The 15,657-nt window shown below is 35.7% G+C and overlaps 1 protein-coding gene across 3 annotated transcripts in view; it reads right to left on the bottom strand.

Annotated features, from left to right (window-relative positions):
- Positions 1-5,366: 5,366 nt before the first annotated feature.
- pik3r2 (phosphoinositide-3-kinase, regulatory subunit 2 (beta)) overlaps positions 5,367-15,657 on the bottom strand; it is a 47,690-nt gene continuing 37,399 nt past the window's right edge. For all 3 annotated transcript variants that reach the window (XM_028472690.1, XM_028472692.1, XM_028472691.1), the window contains exons 6-16: positions 13,392-13,602; positions 13,226-13,311; positions 13,025-13,127; positions 12,419-12,517; positions 12,123-12,303; positions 11,044-11,163; positions 9,557-9,699; positions 9,292-9,468; positions 7,749-7,820; positions 7,492-7,662; positions 5,367-6,446 (exon numbers count right to left, since the gene is read on the bottom strand). In XM_028472690.1, coding sequence (XP_028328491.1) covers positions 6,245-6,446; positions 7,492-7,662; positions 7,749-7,820; positions 9,292-9,468; positions 9,557-9,699; positions 11,044-11,163; positions 12,123-12,303; positions 12,419-12,517; positions 13,025-13,127; positions 13,226-13,311; positions 13,392-13,602 — 1,565 coding nt within the window. In that variant the 3' untranslated portion in view covers positions 5,367-6,244. The remainder of the gene's footprint in view (positions 6,447-7,491; positions 7,663-7,748; positions 7,821-9,291; positions 9,469-9,556; positions 9,700-11,043; positions 11,164-12,122; positions 12,304-12,418; positions 12,518-13,024; positions 13,128-13,225; positions 13,312-13,391; positions 13,603-15,657) is intronic.

Raw genomic sequence — 15,657 nt, 5'->3', positions numbered from 1 at the left:
CCATAAAACTAGTATTTTAATACAAAATAAGCCATAAAATGAAAAATAATTCATTATTGGCAAAAGTGTAATTTTCAAAATTGCCAAAATAAAAATCTCAATATATCTTGGATCTTGATATATTGCCCAGTCCTAGCCCTAGGAGGACATTTCTGTCAAAAAACACAGGACCTGATCACAAGCTGTGCATCACAGCTTAATATGAACCCACATTCTCTTATGGCTGATCTTCGTCGTCGTTTCTGTTGAGCTGAACAGTTTTGTCGCGAGGACAATAATTGCATAACGAGCTCGTAGCTCAACCTTTAAAATTCTTTAACACAGTCCGACTGAGACGTTCCAGTCGGTACAAACGTTTACGAGACAACTGTCGACTGCATTAAAAAAGCACATACTGTACACGTAATAAACTGATCGCCGGCGACTCCTGAGCACCAACCACCGTCGCCGCCGTCTGTGAGAGCGTCACTGCTTTGAGTTTGTGGAAACGGGGGGAAAAAAGTGCAGTCAAATAGTGTTGGTCCAACAAACTGGGCGAGCGATGGGTGCGTCAGAATGTCCGAATAGTAAAAAACACTGAGAAACGCGGCATGCATCGACTGGCGAGCTTGTTTAAGAGCTTCATGAACTGGGTTCTGATGTGTGTTCACATTTCTACTTTATCTGACTTTTATTTTGAAATACATATTGTGAAAAAAATAAAGAAATGCTCCAAGATACTGTACACTAGCCGCCACTGAGGAAAGAAAGAATTATGTAACATCTGCGAACATAAGAGAACATAACGTAACTCAAAAATACATGAGCCACAGTGTAAATTCTGAGATACTTTAAGTCGTAGTCTTTTGACTAAAATGCCAGTTTTCCTTAAAATGTAGTCATCAGGATTATTTTAGTTATAGTCTACTTTCAGTCACCATGACGTTAAGATTTTTGCCGACTGAACTCTGTTACAGATATAGTCGACTGAAAAATTAAGTGTTTATGCATTTTTTTATTGGACATTTAATTCAATGTGAATCCAAAAAGATTTGGATGTTATTAATGTTTGTAAACACACTAACAGATTTGATTAAATCAATGCGTAAGAGCACATGAGTTCTGATTGGATTTTGACCCATGTGACAAAATTATAGTTTAGTCGACCATAATATTAAAATAAGTTATATCTATTTGATGAATTAGTCAAAAATAGTCAGTTACATTAAGATTTTAGTCGACTAAATCTGTTAGATATAGTCAACTAAAATATAAAGCATAAAGTTTATGCATTATTTTTTAAAGATGTAATTTGCATTGATCAACTTGATTTGGGATGTTAATAATGTTTGTAAATACACACAAACAGATTATTTTGTAATCAATACATAAGACCACATGACGACATGATTTCTGATTGGATTTTTGTCCCATGTGACAAAATTATGATTTAGTCAACGAAAATATAGATATATTTTGATGTGTTATTAATCAGTCAAAGTCAAAGTTTTAGTCATCAGGATTATTTTGGTTATAGTCTAGACTAAAATATAAAGCATAAGAGTTTATATTAAATGTTATTGTTTGTAAATAAAACACAGATTTTTTGTAATCAACGATCACGATCGCATGAGTTCTGATTGGATTTTGTCCCATGTGACAAAATCATAGTTTAGTCAACAAAAATGAATATTTTTTCATATAGTTTTCGTTCGCGTGTATTTAATTATTCAGTCAAAGTCTAAGTTTTTGGTCAAATTTAGTCATCGGGATTTTAGTCAACTAAATGACATCAGGATTTTAGTCGACTGCAATCTGTTACAGATATAATCCACTAAATATGTATTTTTGTAAACAAATACGGACACATTTGATGTGATCAATGTGCAAGACCTGATGCTCACGAGTTCTGATTAAATTTTGTTCAGTTTAGTTTTTATTAGTCGACAAAAATATTTATAGATATATTCTAAAATAGTTTTTGTTCAAATGTAATTTATCCACATGTTTTTGTCGCTGAAAACTACGTCCAAAATATCTAGTCGACAAAATGAACACTGATTGACACCGACTTAATCAATGAAGTTATAACAGCAGAGCAATGACTAAAGGCACGTCGTATCTTCCCCATTCACACTTTATATGTAGCCCTCGCATCAGAAGCAACACAGTCACCTCTATCTGTAATTCCTGGAATCCTCTGGTTGTGTGAAACAAGTACAGTTACCTAGTCCTTACAGTAATCTGAGAGATTATTTCATAACTATTCAGTCAGGCTGGTTGGTTAGAGATGGGATTTGTGTTTGCGTCGCTGAAATTAGCAGCTGTGGATTTCTGAGAACTGTGAGATGAAGAAGCCAAGATTCAAGTCTGACATGAGCTCTTTTTTATAAAAAATATCTCTGTTTTTGGCATTCTCTGGTAACCACGAGCGGGTAAATCTTACAATAACAATAATAGTCTTCGGAGCAGCATCGTGTGTCGCCTCTTTGAGCTGAAAAATGAGCAGATAACCCTGAATCTACTGTGCTGTGTTACGCTGTGAACGGAGTCGGTACGATTCTCACCTCGAGCCACATCGACATAGAAAGAGAAGCACAGAATTATAATAAAGCCCATGGGTACGACGGCAGGTATTAGTTGTATTATTTTTTGAGAATAAATTCGTAATTCTATTAGGTTAAAGTTGTAATATTTCAAGATTAAAATCGCAATTTTATTAAATTAGTCATAATTTTAATCAGACAAAAGTTGTAATATTTCGAGATTAAAGTCCTAATTCTATGAGAATAAAATAAAAATTTTATGAGAATAAAATCGTAATTCTATTACATTATAATTGTAATTTTATTGCATTAAATATTTTGATATCAAAGTCACAATATTTCGAGAATAAAGTTGAAATTTTATTTCAAAATATCTTGAAATCTTTAATCTAATAAAATTACCACTTTAATCTTGAAATATTATGACTTTAATCTTGAAATGTGACTAATCTAATAAAATTACCACTCCAATCTTGAAACATCACTTTAATCTCATAATATTAGAACTGTAATCTAAAAATATTGCGACTTTAATCTTGGAATATTATTACTTTAATCCCACAAAATTACAATTTTATCAAGATACGTCTTTGTTCTCATAAAATTACGACTTTGTTCTCAAAATATACCGATTTTAATCTCGTAGTGCCCAGATTTTTTATTTTATTTTAATGTGGCCCTAATACGCCGTTGTACACGGGAGCGTTAAGTCAAACTTTAACATTTGTGCATAGCCAGACCACTCACTGTACTCACTGTGCTCTACAAACACATAATCGTCATGTAAGAATTGAAACTGAAAGAGAGCAAGATAACACAAACAAAAACCCCAAATGAAGGCATCCGTACATACAATACAATAATCTCTCGAACCTTAGAGGGGGGAGGGGCCGTTAGCGCGCCGCCGCCCTCTCCGTGCTACATGAAGTCGTCCTTCATTTGGCTCACATTAGCTGGAGGCTAAAGTCTAAAAAATAAAAGCAGAGCAACTACTCTGAAAGCACAAAGAAACACAGCGATGCAAGAGTAAAAAATACACACACGCACATACACACACACCGACTGCATATGTGTCCAAATATACTGTACAATAATCATATACCTGCTCTGTTTTTTTTTTTTGTTGTTTTTTGTTTTTCTTACTTAGCTCGATGAGTTCAGCTCGAGAAGAAAAAAGTGGCGCGAGTCGACCTGCAAAAAAACCCCAAAAAACACCAGTAATAAAACTTGTTTTTGCAGGGACAGCGGCGTACCACGACGATAGCGTAACCTAACGAGAGATTAAGCAAATACAGTACCCAAGATACAATAATAATTACGTAACGTGGTGGATGCTCTGCAAAGGAACGTAAGTAAGAGCAGCACTAACAGTGCCTTAAGTCGAAGGCTACAGGCGCTACCAGATGAATAAAAGATGGCGGGGGAAAAAAAAAAAAACTAAATGAAAACACTGCTCGAAACTGCAGGAAATCCTTCCACCTTCAAAACCCTGAATAATAATGATAATAATATGTTGGTGGAGCTGCATTCGAGTGTATCTGCATCTACATTATTAATTTTTTGTTTAAAAGTCACTCCGTATTGACTATATACCAAGTATGTACCATGCACGACGTTTATCCTGCTATACAGCGTTCACTGTACGTTGTACCTCGTCAGTTGAAAAGGAAAAAGTCACTGAGAGAAGGAGAGACAAGCAGAGGAAAATAAAAAGATAGTTTGATACAAAAATATACCTGCGTGCATGTGTACCTGTGTATGTGTGTGCGTGTGTGTTTAAAGCTGTAGCTTTGTCTAAGTCGAAAGCTGTTCGACCCCCCCCCCCCCCCACTTCTTTTTGAATCAGTTCAACCTCAGCATGCTGCTTCAGTCTCGTAACACAGGCTTGTGGTCATTCAAAGCTATCACTATGGCACTTGAGCAAACTTTTTTATTGGATCCTCCAGTTTTTTTTTTTTTTTTTTTTTACAAATGTGGCCTAAAATCTTATATTGTAGTTATTGGAAAATCTGTGCCTAAAAAAAAAACCACATTATTTTGCACCATATTAGTTTTATTAAGTTTCTTTGTGTGGGAGTCCTTCAACCGTCCGTGATTTACTCACTAACTTCAGCCACCAGAGTGTGTCAGCGCACTGTTAAAAGGATAGTATATTCATTTTTATTAACTTTTAAAAAATAGGATTACTTTATAGTTTTAGAGCCTGTGTTCCTCCACTTGGAAATCATGTGACTGATGTCACATGGCCCCACTGCCTGTAAACATCCCATTGTTTTCTATCGGAGTTAAACATTCAGCCTGTTTTTTTAGGTCATTTTGCAGCTTTTTCAGTCACAATGACAACCTGCGCTGCTTTTGGTTGCTCTAAATCACGTGTCAAAGTCATGGCCCAGGGGCCAAATTCAGCCCTTTAGAGCATCCAATTCGGTACATGTATAAATGAAACTTAATATCTACAGGTGCTTATATTGTGTGATTGCAGAAAATTTGTAATGTTAAACAGTTGGAAAAAAATCCTTACATTTTCCTCAAATTATGACATAATATTTCCATTAATTAAATAGAATTTGGTCACAAAATCTAGGACATTTCTAGTGAAGACTCTGTTGGGACTGATATCACTTATTGCTTGTATATTGTCGTTTTCTTATATATTTTGTATTTTATTTATAGGTAGAAGTGCAAACTTGGGCACAATAATGTTGAAATTAGTTGTTCTCCCGCAAACCCACTTGAGATCAAACTGCTCCCTATTTGGCCCCTGAACTAAAATGAGTTTGACACTCCTGCTCCAAATAATCAGCAAAAGTTAAAGATGCCGATGTAAACCTCTTTTGTTTATCTAAAGAAGATTTAAAAAAAAATCTATGACCACAGGGGGCGACAGTTCCAACTCTTCAGTGCGCTGACACGCTCTGGTGGCTGGAGTTAGTGAGTAAATCACAGACTTCTAACCTCAGGGTTTGTTGTTTGTATAGTAAAGTAGTCCCATTTTTAATAGTTAGTAAAATGAATATGGTGCAAAATAATGTGTTTGTTAGGCATAGATCTTTCAAAAGGTAAATTTCAAAGGTTTTAGGCCAAATTTGTAAAAAAGAGTGGAGGATCCCTTTGAATCAGATCCCTATAACTTGTCAACCTAATGATCCTCGTCCTCACTCAGACCGTACAGTGGTGTCCGAGAAGTACCTCAGGGTCAGGGCGGATGATCGGGCTTTTGTACAAGTTCAAGGAAAAAAAAAAAAAAAAGAGTCTTTAGTAAAATTCCTGGATTCTCCACTTCTGTGAGAGCTTTTAAAAATCTGTGCTTATGTTGTCCTTTGCTGTGTTGCTGTGAATTCTCTAAGCTTTCTCTTCTCCGTAAGCGACAGTGTGCAAGTCGCGGCTCGCAGATGCGCCGCACGCTCGTCAAGCCTTCGACTCGCTACTGGTGCTAGCTGTGAGCGTGCACGTCATCAGTAGTGGTGTGCTTATTACGCAGCCACGCTTCTTCGAGCAACAAGTGCCTCGACGGGCTGCGGTCGGTGTGGACAACATGCACCGACCTCCAGCCGAAAAGGAAAAACAGAACAAAGGATTTCAAAACAAATCCCACCTGCCACTTAAAAAAAGAACAATCGTTGTCCTGAAGTATTGTTTTCTTTCTTTTTTGTTTGTTTTTGCATCAGAGTTCAGTTCTCCCGCCCTGGTCCTTGTGTCTTACACTGCTGGTGGAAAACTCATCTGGGGTGCTGGTTCTGGGTGCGGGCCAGAGCCGGGTAGGCGAGGTTTACATTCAGCTGGTCGTTGTGTTGGACCAAGGAGATGTTCTTGTAGTGGAGCACCAGGTCTTTGAGCGACGAGTACAAGTTGTAGGGCTCGGCGAACCCGTAGCCCGTGGCCGTCTTGTAGATGACGCAGTGCTTGGTGTTGCCGTCCACACTGAGGAGAATAAAGACAGAGATACAACGGGTCAGCTGACAAAACTCTTAAAGGTTCTACAGTGGGTGGATCAGGGTTGGGCTCAATTATAAGGATGTAAGGATACTGTATATCCTAAATCGGCAAAAGATTGATGCAAATAAGAGGAAATCAGCCCTGCATGTGCTTCAATACTCGACTTAAACCAGTGGTTTTCAAGATTTTCACCTCCAAAATAAAGGTTCCAGAGACCGAGGACTCCCACTGTACCTGAAGGTGGTTGAACATAGACATAAACATTGAAGAATAGTCATGTGAAGACAGGGCCATCTATGAGGGAGAATAAAAGGGAGAGAGATTTTTGGAGCCCATCCATAAAATCAGCAAAATGATGGTCCATTGTTCTATGAATCTGTGATAACCACATTTATTTATTCATCTGAATAATATCTACTGTTATCCAGAACTTTTATTAATACTATTATTTGGGTCATAGAATATACTCATCTTAAATATGTAAGTCCTTGTTTTAATCAGAAATAAAATGGGTTGAAAGTGACAAAAATGGTGAAAAAGGTGGTGAAATGGGTTTTTAAAAACCACAGAAATTGGTTGAAAGTAATAAACAGAAAAAGTAGTAAAAAGGGTTTAAAGTGTCAATATTGGCTTAAAGTGGCAGAAAAAAGTAGGAACAATTAGTTTAAACTGGCAAATAATTGGCATGACAAATTGTGAATGTGGTTAAATTGGCAAAAATAAGCATGGAATTTTGTGAAAAGAGGTAAAAGTGACAATAATGAGTCAACATATATGACATTAGGTTGAAAAGTGGTGGAAAGGGTTTATAAGTTCCAAAAATGTAGTAAAAGTAATAAAAAAAAATGAGGAGAAAGAGCATTGAAATTTGATGGAGAAGTGGCAGAAAATACAAAAATGCATTAAAAGCATAAAAAATAAGCAAAAGTTGATTCAAATTGTTGAAAAAATATTCTTAGTTTCTTAAAGGCATCTGGGTTTCTAAAGCCGATAAAATATGAACAGTAAGGACAAAATAAAAACAACTTACACTACAGAACAGGCATATGAGCCCTTCTGTGATTGGCTCTCACGGATCAGAAAGGTTCCGTCACATTTGCCTCGCAGCATTTCTTCGGCTTGGGTGCGTTTGATGTCGCCCACGTACCAGGTGCACTCGTCGTGGTGCGGTGATGCCTCGTCCTCCTCCAGCGAGTACGAGCTAAAAAACAGAAACAACGCAGGAAAAGTCAAACTCTGACCACGATGACACTTTAAAACACTTTTTCATGATGTGGAAAAACTCACTCGTCGGCGTCGTTCTTTATGCCCAACCACTCGTTGATCTTCTTCTGTCTTGTACCTTTTTGTGTTAACCATCTGTAACACAACGACAGCACGAGCTATAAAACATCATCAAAATACGCAAAATAACAACAGAAATACATTAAATAAACCACCAAAACAGACAAGACGACTAAAGATACACACAAATGACAGACATTTACAACAAAATCAAATCACAAGAAAAATATGCACAAAGACATCATAAATACACAAAAAATGACAAAAATACATAAAACTGCAACAGAAATTGAAACAAAACTTCCTCAATATTATAGAAAAATTTACAAAATGACAACGTAAATAAACAAAAATGACTCCAGAAGCCAGGTAATAGGGTCAACTACATTATTCTATTACAATTACGTTCTCAATTACTAAAGCTCAATTACAATTATTCAAAATTACAGAGCTTTAAATAAATAACCATATAAAACGTAACCTTCCTCATGTGTTAGCTTTCTGTTAGCATCTCTAATAGGGATGTAACGATTCACTCAACTCCCAATACGATTCGATTCACAATACTGGGTTCACGATACGATTCTCTCACGATTTATTTCCCAAAATGGGACTGTAGTTAAATGATGACTGAAAAATATTCTTTTATTTAATACTGTATTATTTTCCTTTCATTTTTAATTGTCAAAATAATCCCTTGATAAACTATTCAAAACAATGCAATTTAACTAAAAATAAATCTTGAATTAAATGAATAAAGAAATAATACAAATGAAGAAGAAACTTATTAATTTAAATTCTGGTTCTATAGTAAACAATGCAAAACTGCATAATAGTTCTTTTTCTTTTTAAAAAGTGCAACTGAAAATGTATTTTGTGCCTTAACAATTGGACTTTAAAAAAAAAACCGTCATTGCACTGATTTACGTCAGATATTTGTTTGGACCAGCAGAGGGCGCTGGTAACCCAGTCGTCGGTTGGCATGCAGCTAATCTAGCAGTGAAGAAGAGATGCTATGCTAGCAGACAGAGCTAATAGAAAAACATGACTTTTACAGATATTCACGTAATATTACAAATATTCTTTCGGTGCTAAAGGGGTAAGGAATCACTCATTAACATGTAAGAGTAGAAGGCGGCCAGAAAGAAAATAGTAGCAGATTTCGCCCACTGGTACACTGATGGACAAGAGAAGGGATAAATATTTCTAGAAAGTACTACGATTCAATTTTCAAAGTATTGATGTCAATCGTGATACCTATAAATCGATTTTTAACTGCCTTACGATTAATCGTTACATCCCTAATCTCTAATGATAATGGGTCAGTTTCGACAAAATACACAAAATGAAAACAGAAATATATTAAATAAGCCACAAAACCAGACAAGATGACTAAAAAAACATAAAAATAACAGAAAAATTTACAAAAATAGACAAAAGACTCCAAAAACACACAACACGACAAAAAAAACAACAGAATAAAAATAAATAAAACCAAAACGTAAATGCACAAAAATGACCCCAGAAACCAGGTTTTGCTCCTTACATCAGGTACTGGTCCCTGATCTTGCGAAGCTGCATCAGATCTGGTTTGAGGCTGTTCATCTTCTTGTCGATCTCCCTGTTCTCCAACACCTGCTGCCTCAGGTCCTGCTCCAGCTTCCTCTTGCTGTCATGAATTTCCTTAACACGAGACTTCAAACGCTCAGAGTTGCTCTGGATCCTGAAAAAAGGGAGACGTTCATGCCCTGATCGTGATTCTCATTTCAAACTGCGTCTGTTTGTCCTTTTCTGGGACTGCAAACACTTACTTTTGCACTTCCTTGTCGTTTCCCTCACGTTGGAACCGTTCCAGGGACTCCCTGCTGTAACGCTCCTGGGTCTCACACTGCTCCTCAAATATCTTGATGGTCTCGTTGAAAGCTTCAATCGCCGTACGTTTCATCTGCAGCTCCTGGACAAACATTGATGCTGATTGAAAAAACTTGTTCCAATAAAGTTCAGACTGCTTAGAAGTTTCCCACTAATGTACTATAACACTACAAACTTAATAAGTATATACTGTCTATTATATACTAGTTTGATTAGTATGGTGACTGTTCCCACTAAAGTATACTTCCAAGTTTCCCAAGATCCATTTGGAACCTACGACTAAAACCTGAATCACACTGAGGCTAACTATCTCGTTCATTTTCCACCTTTGAACGTTCTGAAAACATTTTAAGTGAGAAAGTGACCAAGTACAATATAAACATGTGCTCATTTGATCCATAAAACTCACAGAGACACATTTCATTCTGACATTTTGGAGAGTCCATCCTAAACTTTGGAAAAACTAATGGAAGACAAAGAAGAGATGCTTTTATTTTGAAAAGAGGATGTTTGATTTGTAACTTGAAGGCAGTCCCAGGACCATTTTACATTCCACTTGCAATGCATCATGGGGCGGTTGAGTATGACTAGTGTGCCCACCATGCATACTTAAAAAATGACTCAATATAGTATATATCCAGGTATTTCTTTTCATACTAAACCAATTTTGACATCAAACTTAGTATTAGTACGCTAAGATGACATTTACAACACGGCCCATGAGACAATGTGCTATGTCACTGATATTGTCACCTAAATATCTAAACCAGTCACTTGTAAGCAGCTGTTAGTGTTTAAATGGAGATTTTGAATGGCTGTCAAAAATTCTGTTAATAAGACAAAAATCCAAAAATACACAAATTGCATCTAGACAGCATGGAGATGTTGGTCATTTGTTCTTAATAATCTTTTACTGACTCCATGAAAGAAAAGCCAATGTTTAAACTTTTTAAAAATGCCATTTGTGCACTCACTTCAATTCCTCACATAAGAGCCAAATTCAAAATCCTTTAAAAATAATTAATGTTTTGAGACAAAACATTCTGATATTTTCCATCTACAATGACTCTAAATGGTTCTCAATCCCTAACAAATCAATAAATAATATAAATAAATAGTTAAATGAACAATGCAACACTGTGCTTGTATGGAATTCTCCTTCCCTCCCACAGTTTAAAAACAAGTACGTCTGGTTATTTGGAGTGATTTATGTTTTCAGACTGTCAACACTGACGACTTTCAAAGTGAATTCTGCACAGAAGTGGCCCCGCCCTCACTCTGTGACCTCCAGGCCACTCTGTCAGTGTCTACTGTGAGATCAGAACTCACATTCTACATGTGTCATCTGATACTGATTCATGTGTCGCACGCTCTAATATTTACGTCTGCAGCGTGCGTTCACCGTTGTGTTGTGTGATAAACGTACCTGTGATGTGCGCGTGTACTCCTCGTACAGGGAGTCGTACTCCCGGCTCTTCTCCTGGTATTGCTCGTGGTAAACCTTCAGCTGCTCTCCCACCTCCTCGATGCTGTCCTCCTTCACCAGCTGAGAACATAACAACAGAATGATTTATGTTCTTACTGTGTTAAAGGAAAATGTAATCATTGTTTGATTCAAAATCACATTATAAAAGGGAATTTAGGAGTATGGGGCGCTGATTGTAACGTTGCACATGCTAAAATAACAGCATATTTTCCTAATTTTCAGCAACAAACCACGTTTAAAAAAAACTTATGTGAATTTTTCTTACATTCCTTTTGACCAGATTTACAGTAATATTTGTGAAAGTTGTGATTTTTTTTCTAATGAAAATATGTCATTGTTAAAACTAAATCTAAATGTTAAATGATAAATATTGAGTGTAAATTTGAAATGTTAAATCTAAATGTTACATTTAAATATAAATATTATATCTAAATCTAAACGATAAATCTAAATCTTAAATCTAAATGTCATGGGTGATACTAAATATTTAGCACAAGTTGGGCTTTTGTTGTCTATCTGGTGTTATTATGAACTATAATAAAAGCCCATGAAGCACAAGAACACTTTCTCCTTTTTCTTGTGTTGTAGTTTGTGCATCAGTATTATGGGAATACCAAGAACTTGTGAAATGAGAAAGGTTCTGCACTGTTGGGAGTGCAAAAAAAAAAAAGCTTAGTTTTTTGTAATGAACTCATTGCAATTAATGCATTAAAGTCCCAACCCTATATGAATAAATAAAGTGGTAATACTTGTTAGCCTTACTAAATAAGAGCTCAGTTTGCCAAGTATGTGAATAAAAATAATATTTTGAACATCTCTCACAAAAATGGTTTAAGTCTAAAGAGATAGAGTTGTTTCCTTATTATAAAAAAAACAACCTATTTTTAATCTAATAAATACACTGATTAAACCCTTTTTTCTATGATTGAAGTTTTTTTATTGCAGTAAATCCTTTTAATTGCTATTTTTTGTGGTTTCTATTGAATGTTTCTGATGAAATGTTTGCATTAGACCCCCACCTGCTGGTACTTGGAGACTGGGTAGAGGAGCTTGGTGTCCAGCTTGGCGTTGTACTGAGCCAGAGACTCGTGGCGGTAGTGGTTGATCAGCTCGATCACAGACATGAAGGTTAGGGGCTCAGAGAACCCGTAACGCCCCTCTCTGTGGTAGATCTTGATCAGCTTGTTGTTCCCGCCTTTCCTGCAGGGGGAGACAAAAAACACATGTAAAGGGACAGTAGTAAAGGGTGAGACAAGGGCCACATGTCGGGGGACAGTAGAGTCGGGGTTTTTTGTGGACAATGCTCAAAGCGTACCTGAGGGTGAGCGTGTATTCACCCTCCAGTTTACTGGAAGCATCTCGGACCAGGAAGGTCCCGTCTGGAGTGTCTCGAAGCTTCTCGTTTACTTCTTCCCTGCAAACACAGACAAGGTAAAGTTACTAAAGTACTGAACTTAAGGAGTATCCTGAGTAAATAATATACATTTGTATCAAAATGTATAAGTATCAATCTATTTTTTTTACTGTATCTCAGGTCCACGTTTGAAGTTTTTGAAAGTAAAAGTGATTCCATTGAGCTTTTATTTAGTTCCACCCGTGACATTTAGATTTAACATTTAGATTTAGATTCAACATTAAAGATTTACATTTGACATCTATATTTAGATTCAGCATTTAAGATTTACATTTGACATTTATAATTAAACGTGACATTTAGAATTAACATTCATATTAAAAATTTAGATATTGATTTCATATTTTACATTTAGATTTAATAATGAAGGAACAATTGTTAAAAAAAGAATTCCAAATTTTTTTTTAGACCAAAGTGGGTGAAAATAATCCTGAAAACGTGTTGAAATGACATGGAATTTATTTTCTTGTGCTGATAATGACAGTTTGTTTTCTAACTTGTTTTTACCTGGAAATCTCTCCCCAGTACCACTCGGCTTCAGTCAATAGGCTGTTGATGTCTTTCGTGTTGGACATTCCCATTTTGGACTTGACAGGTTTTGCATGAAGAACTGGAAATTCACACGGACACATCACAGTGTAAAACACACCACAAGCCTTCTTTTTTTTTAAAAAAATAAGGCAGCAGTGAAATAATAACATTGCTAACCTGGAGGAGATAAATCTGAGTGGGTGCCCCTCTCTATCAGCAGCCTCTCCACCACTAAAGCAGGGAAATCCTCCTCCAAAGGCAACCTGTGAGTGAGTTTAAGGTGACAACGGTTGAATTAATCAGAGATTCACACGACAGTTTAGAAAAGAGAAGAAGAACTCACCACGACGTGGAGTCGCCCGTCCTCACCAACAATGGACCAAAGATTTTACCAAGTGTGTGTGTGTCCAGACCGTTGGTGGCCTGTGCCTGGCTGACCTTCACTAGGTGGGTGAGCAGGTACTGCAGGAGGAGCCGGTGATGGAGCGGGACGGCACTGGAACCCTCCAGGACCCGGGTCACCTCTCGGTCACTGCTACCAGCAACGGCTCCATCTAAACCAGTCCAGATGTTGGCTATGTTAGCGCTCAGTGATGAAAATAATAAACACCATTTTGTCGTTTAAAGCTCATTTATTGCTTTCTTTGATTCAACAAAAATACACAAAATTACAAAAAAAACCAACAATAAACATATACAAAAATTGAGAAATAATATACAAAATATAATACAAAAAAAACTAAATTGCTCTAATACACACAAGATGACTATAAAAATAACAGGAAAAATATACAAAAATGCACAAAAAAAATACAAAAAAGAAAAATAAAATGTGCAAAACAATGAAAATACTAAAAAAAACAAAAAATGACAACATACACAAAATGAGAAACAATACACAAAATGGCAACAAAATACACAAAAATAACAGAAAAACACAAAATGATTCAGAAAAAAAACCCAACACCAAACACACACAAAATGAGAAATACTATATATATATATATATATAAAAACATACAAAATTAACAAAAACAGAAATGTTGTACTACAAATGTACACAAATACATTTCCTTCAGTCATATACCAAAATCCATTTAAGTTGAAAAATGTTGTTTTTTGTGTCAAATATTGTTATGATATTAATTCATTACAAAGTCTGTAATTAACTAGTTTTAGTTTTTTTTAATTGAGTCCCAGCAGTAGTAAAAACACTTCTATGCATCCATGTCCAGGACTCCACATCCCACAATGCAATGCACAAAACTATTCCGAAAATGTCAGTAAGAGTGTTTACAGTGGAGATCAAAACAAGTCTGCGAGCGGCAATTTTAACCCTAAACATTTTTGGTTTTTTTAGAGCAAATGATCTTTGATTTATTAATCTATTAACCCTACACTGTGTCTTTATCTGATTAAATCAAAATGTGTTTTTGTTTAATCTGATTTGAGTCCAAAAGTGTTTTCAAGGCTGAAGTTTGAGGTTACTGTGAGTCATTGAACTCCAGGATAACTACTGAGGCACTGAGATGTGTGTTATCATCCAGAACGACGCTGTCAGGGAGCAGAAAATCTCTTTCTCAGTGACTTGGTGAACGTCTGAGGCTCCATGATCTAACATTTGAGTGGAAAACATGAAGATATGGCGTTTCACTTTCACTCATAAAAATATGAACTTTTAATCTTTCAAATGCATTCATGCTGTAAATGGTAGCAGTGAGACTGTGGCCATTTCTCAATCTGTGTATTTGTGCGTAATTGTGTGTACTCGTGGTCTTGTTTAAATTCAAAGTCCACTTCTCAGCAAGTCCGCTGTAAATCCATGAATGAGAACTTGCTCCGCCCGTTTTACTGAGCATGCATCAGAAGAGACTTGTGCGTACTCCGCCAGCTATATTTCCCAGCATGCACTTCGAACGGAGGATGATAAAAGAAAATAACGTAAGTAACTTTTGTTACTTACATGTGTAAGTTACAAAAAATACATTGACCAGCATATTGAACATAATAATAATAATAATAATAATAATAATAATAATAATATTGCATTAGATTAGGAGTTTAATTTCATACCTGAAGTGGTACAGATTCTGTTTTGTCAAAGAAAATATTTTCAGGACAGAATTTTGTTTTTCTTTAAAAATGTAATACCTAAAACATGTAATTATTGAGAATTAAAATACCTTATTCAAAAAGGAGAATTACTTTTAAATATTATTATCATCAATATTATTAATAATATTATTCTTGTTGTTAGTGGGCCTAAAGTATTTCCAAAATCTATCCGAAATGATGAGTTTTTTTTTTTTAGCTTATTTTCATTAATATTTTTACAATTATTATGAATTCAATACCTAAAAAAATCTAATAATTAAGTAACTATTATAATACCTTATTTTGATATAAAGTATTTTATTATTGTTGTTGTACATAAAAATCTGGTCAGAATTTTTTAATTTATCGCCAAATGTTTTTTTGGTTTACAAAATAATTCATATTTACAACATTGACATCTAATCAATGACATCTTATTTTCTTTGATGTTTACAGTGGAGCACACATTCTCCACACTGTTGCGCACAACGATGTCAGGAAGTTTGCTTTGTCCC

This window comes from Gouania willdenowi, chromosome 17 (genome assembly GCF_900634775.1).
Source record: "Gouania willdenowi chromosome 17, fGouWil2.1, whole genome shotgun sequence".
Lineage (NCBI taxonomy): Eukaryota > Metazoa > Chordata > Actinopteri > Blenniiformes > Gobiesocidae > Gouania > Gouania willdenowi.
Note: the sequence above shows the minus strand (reverse complement) of the source record. Positions and strands in the feature narration are given on the sequence as shown.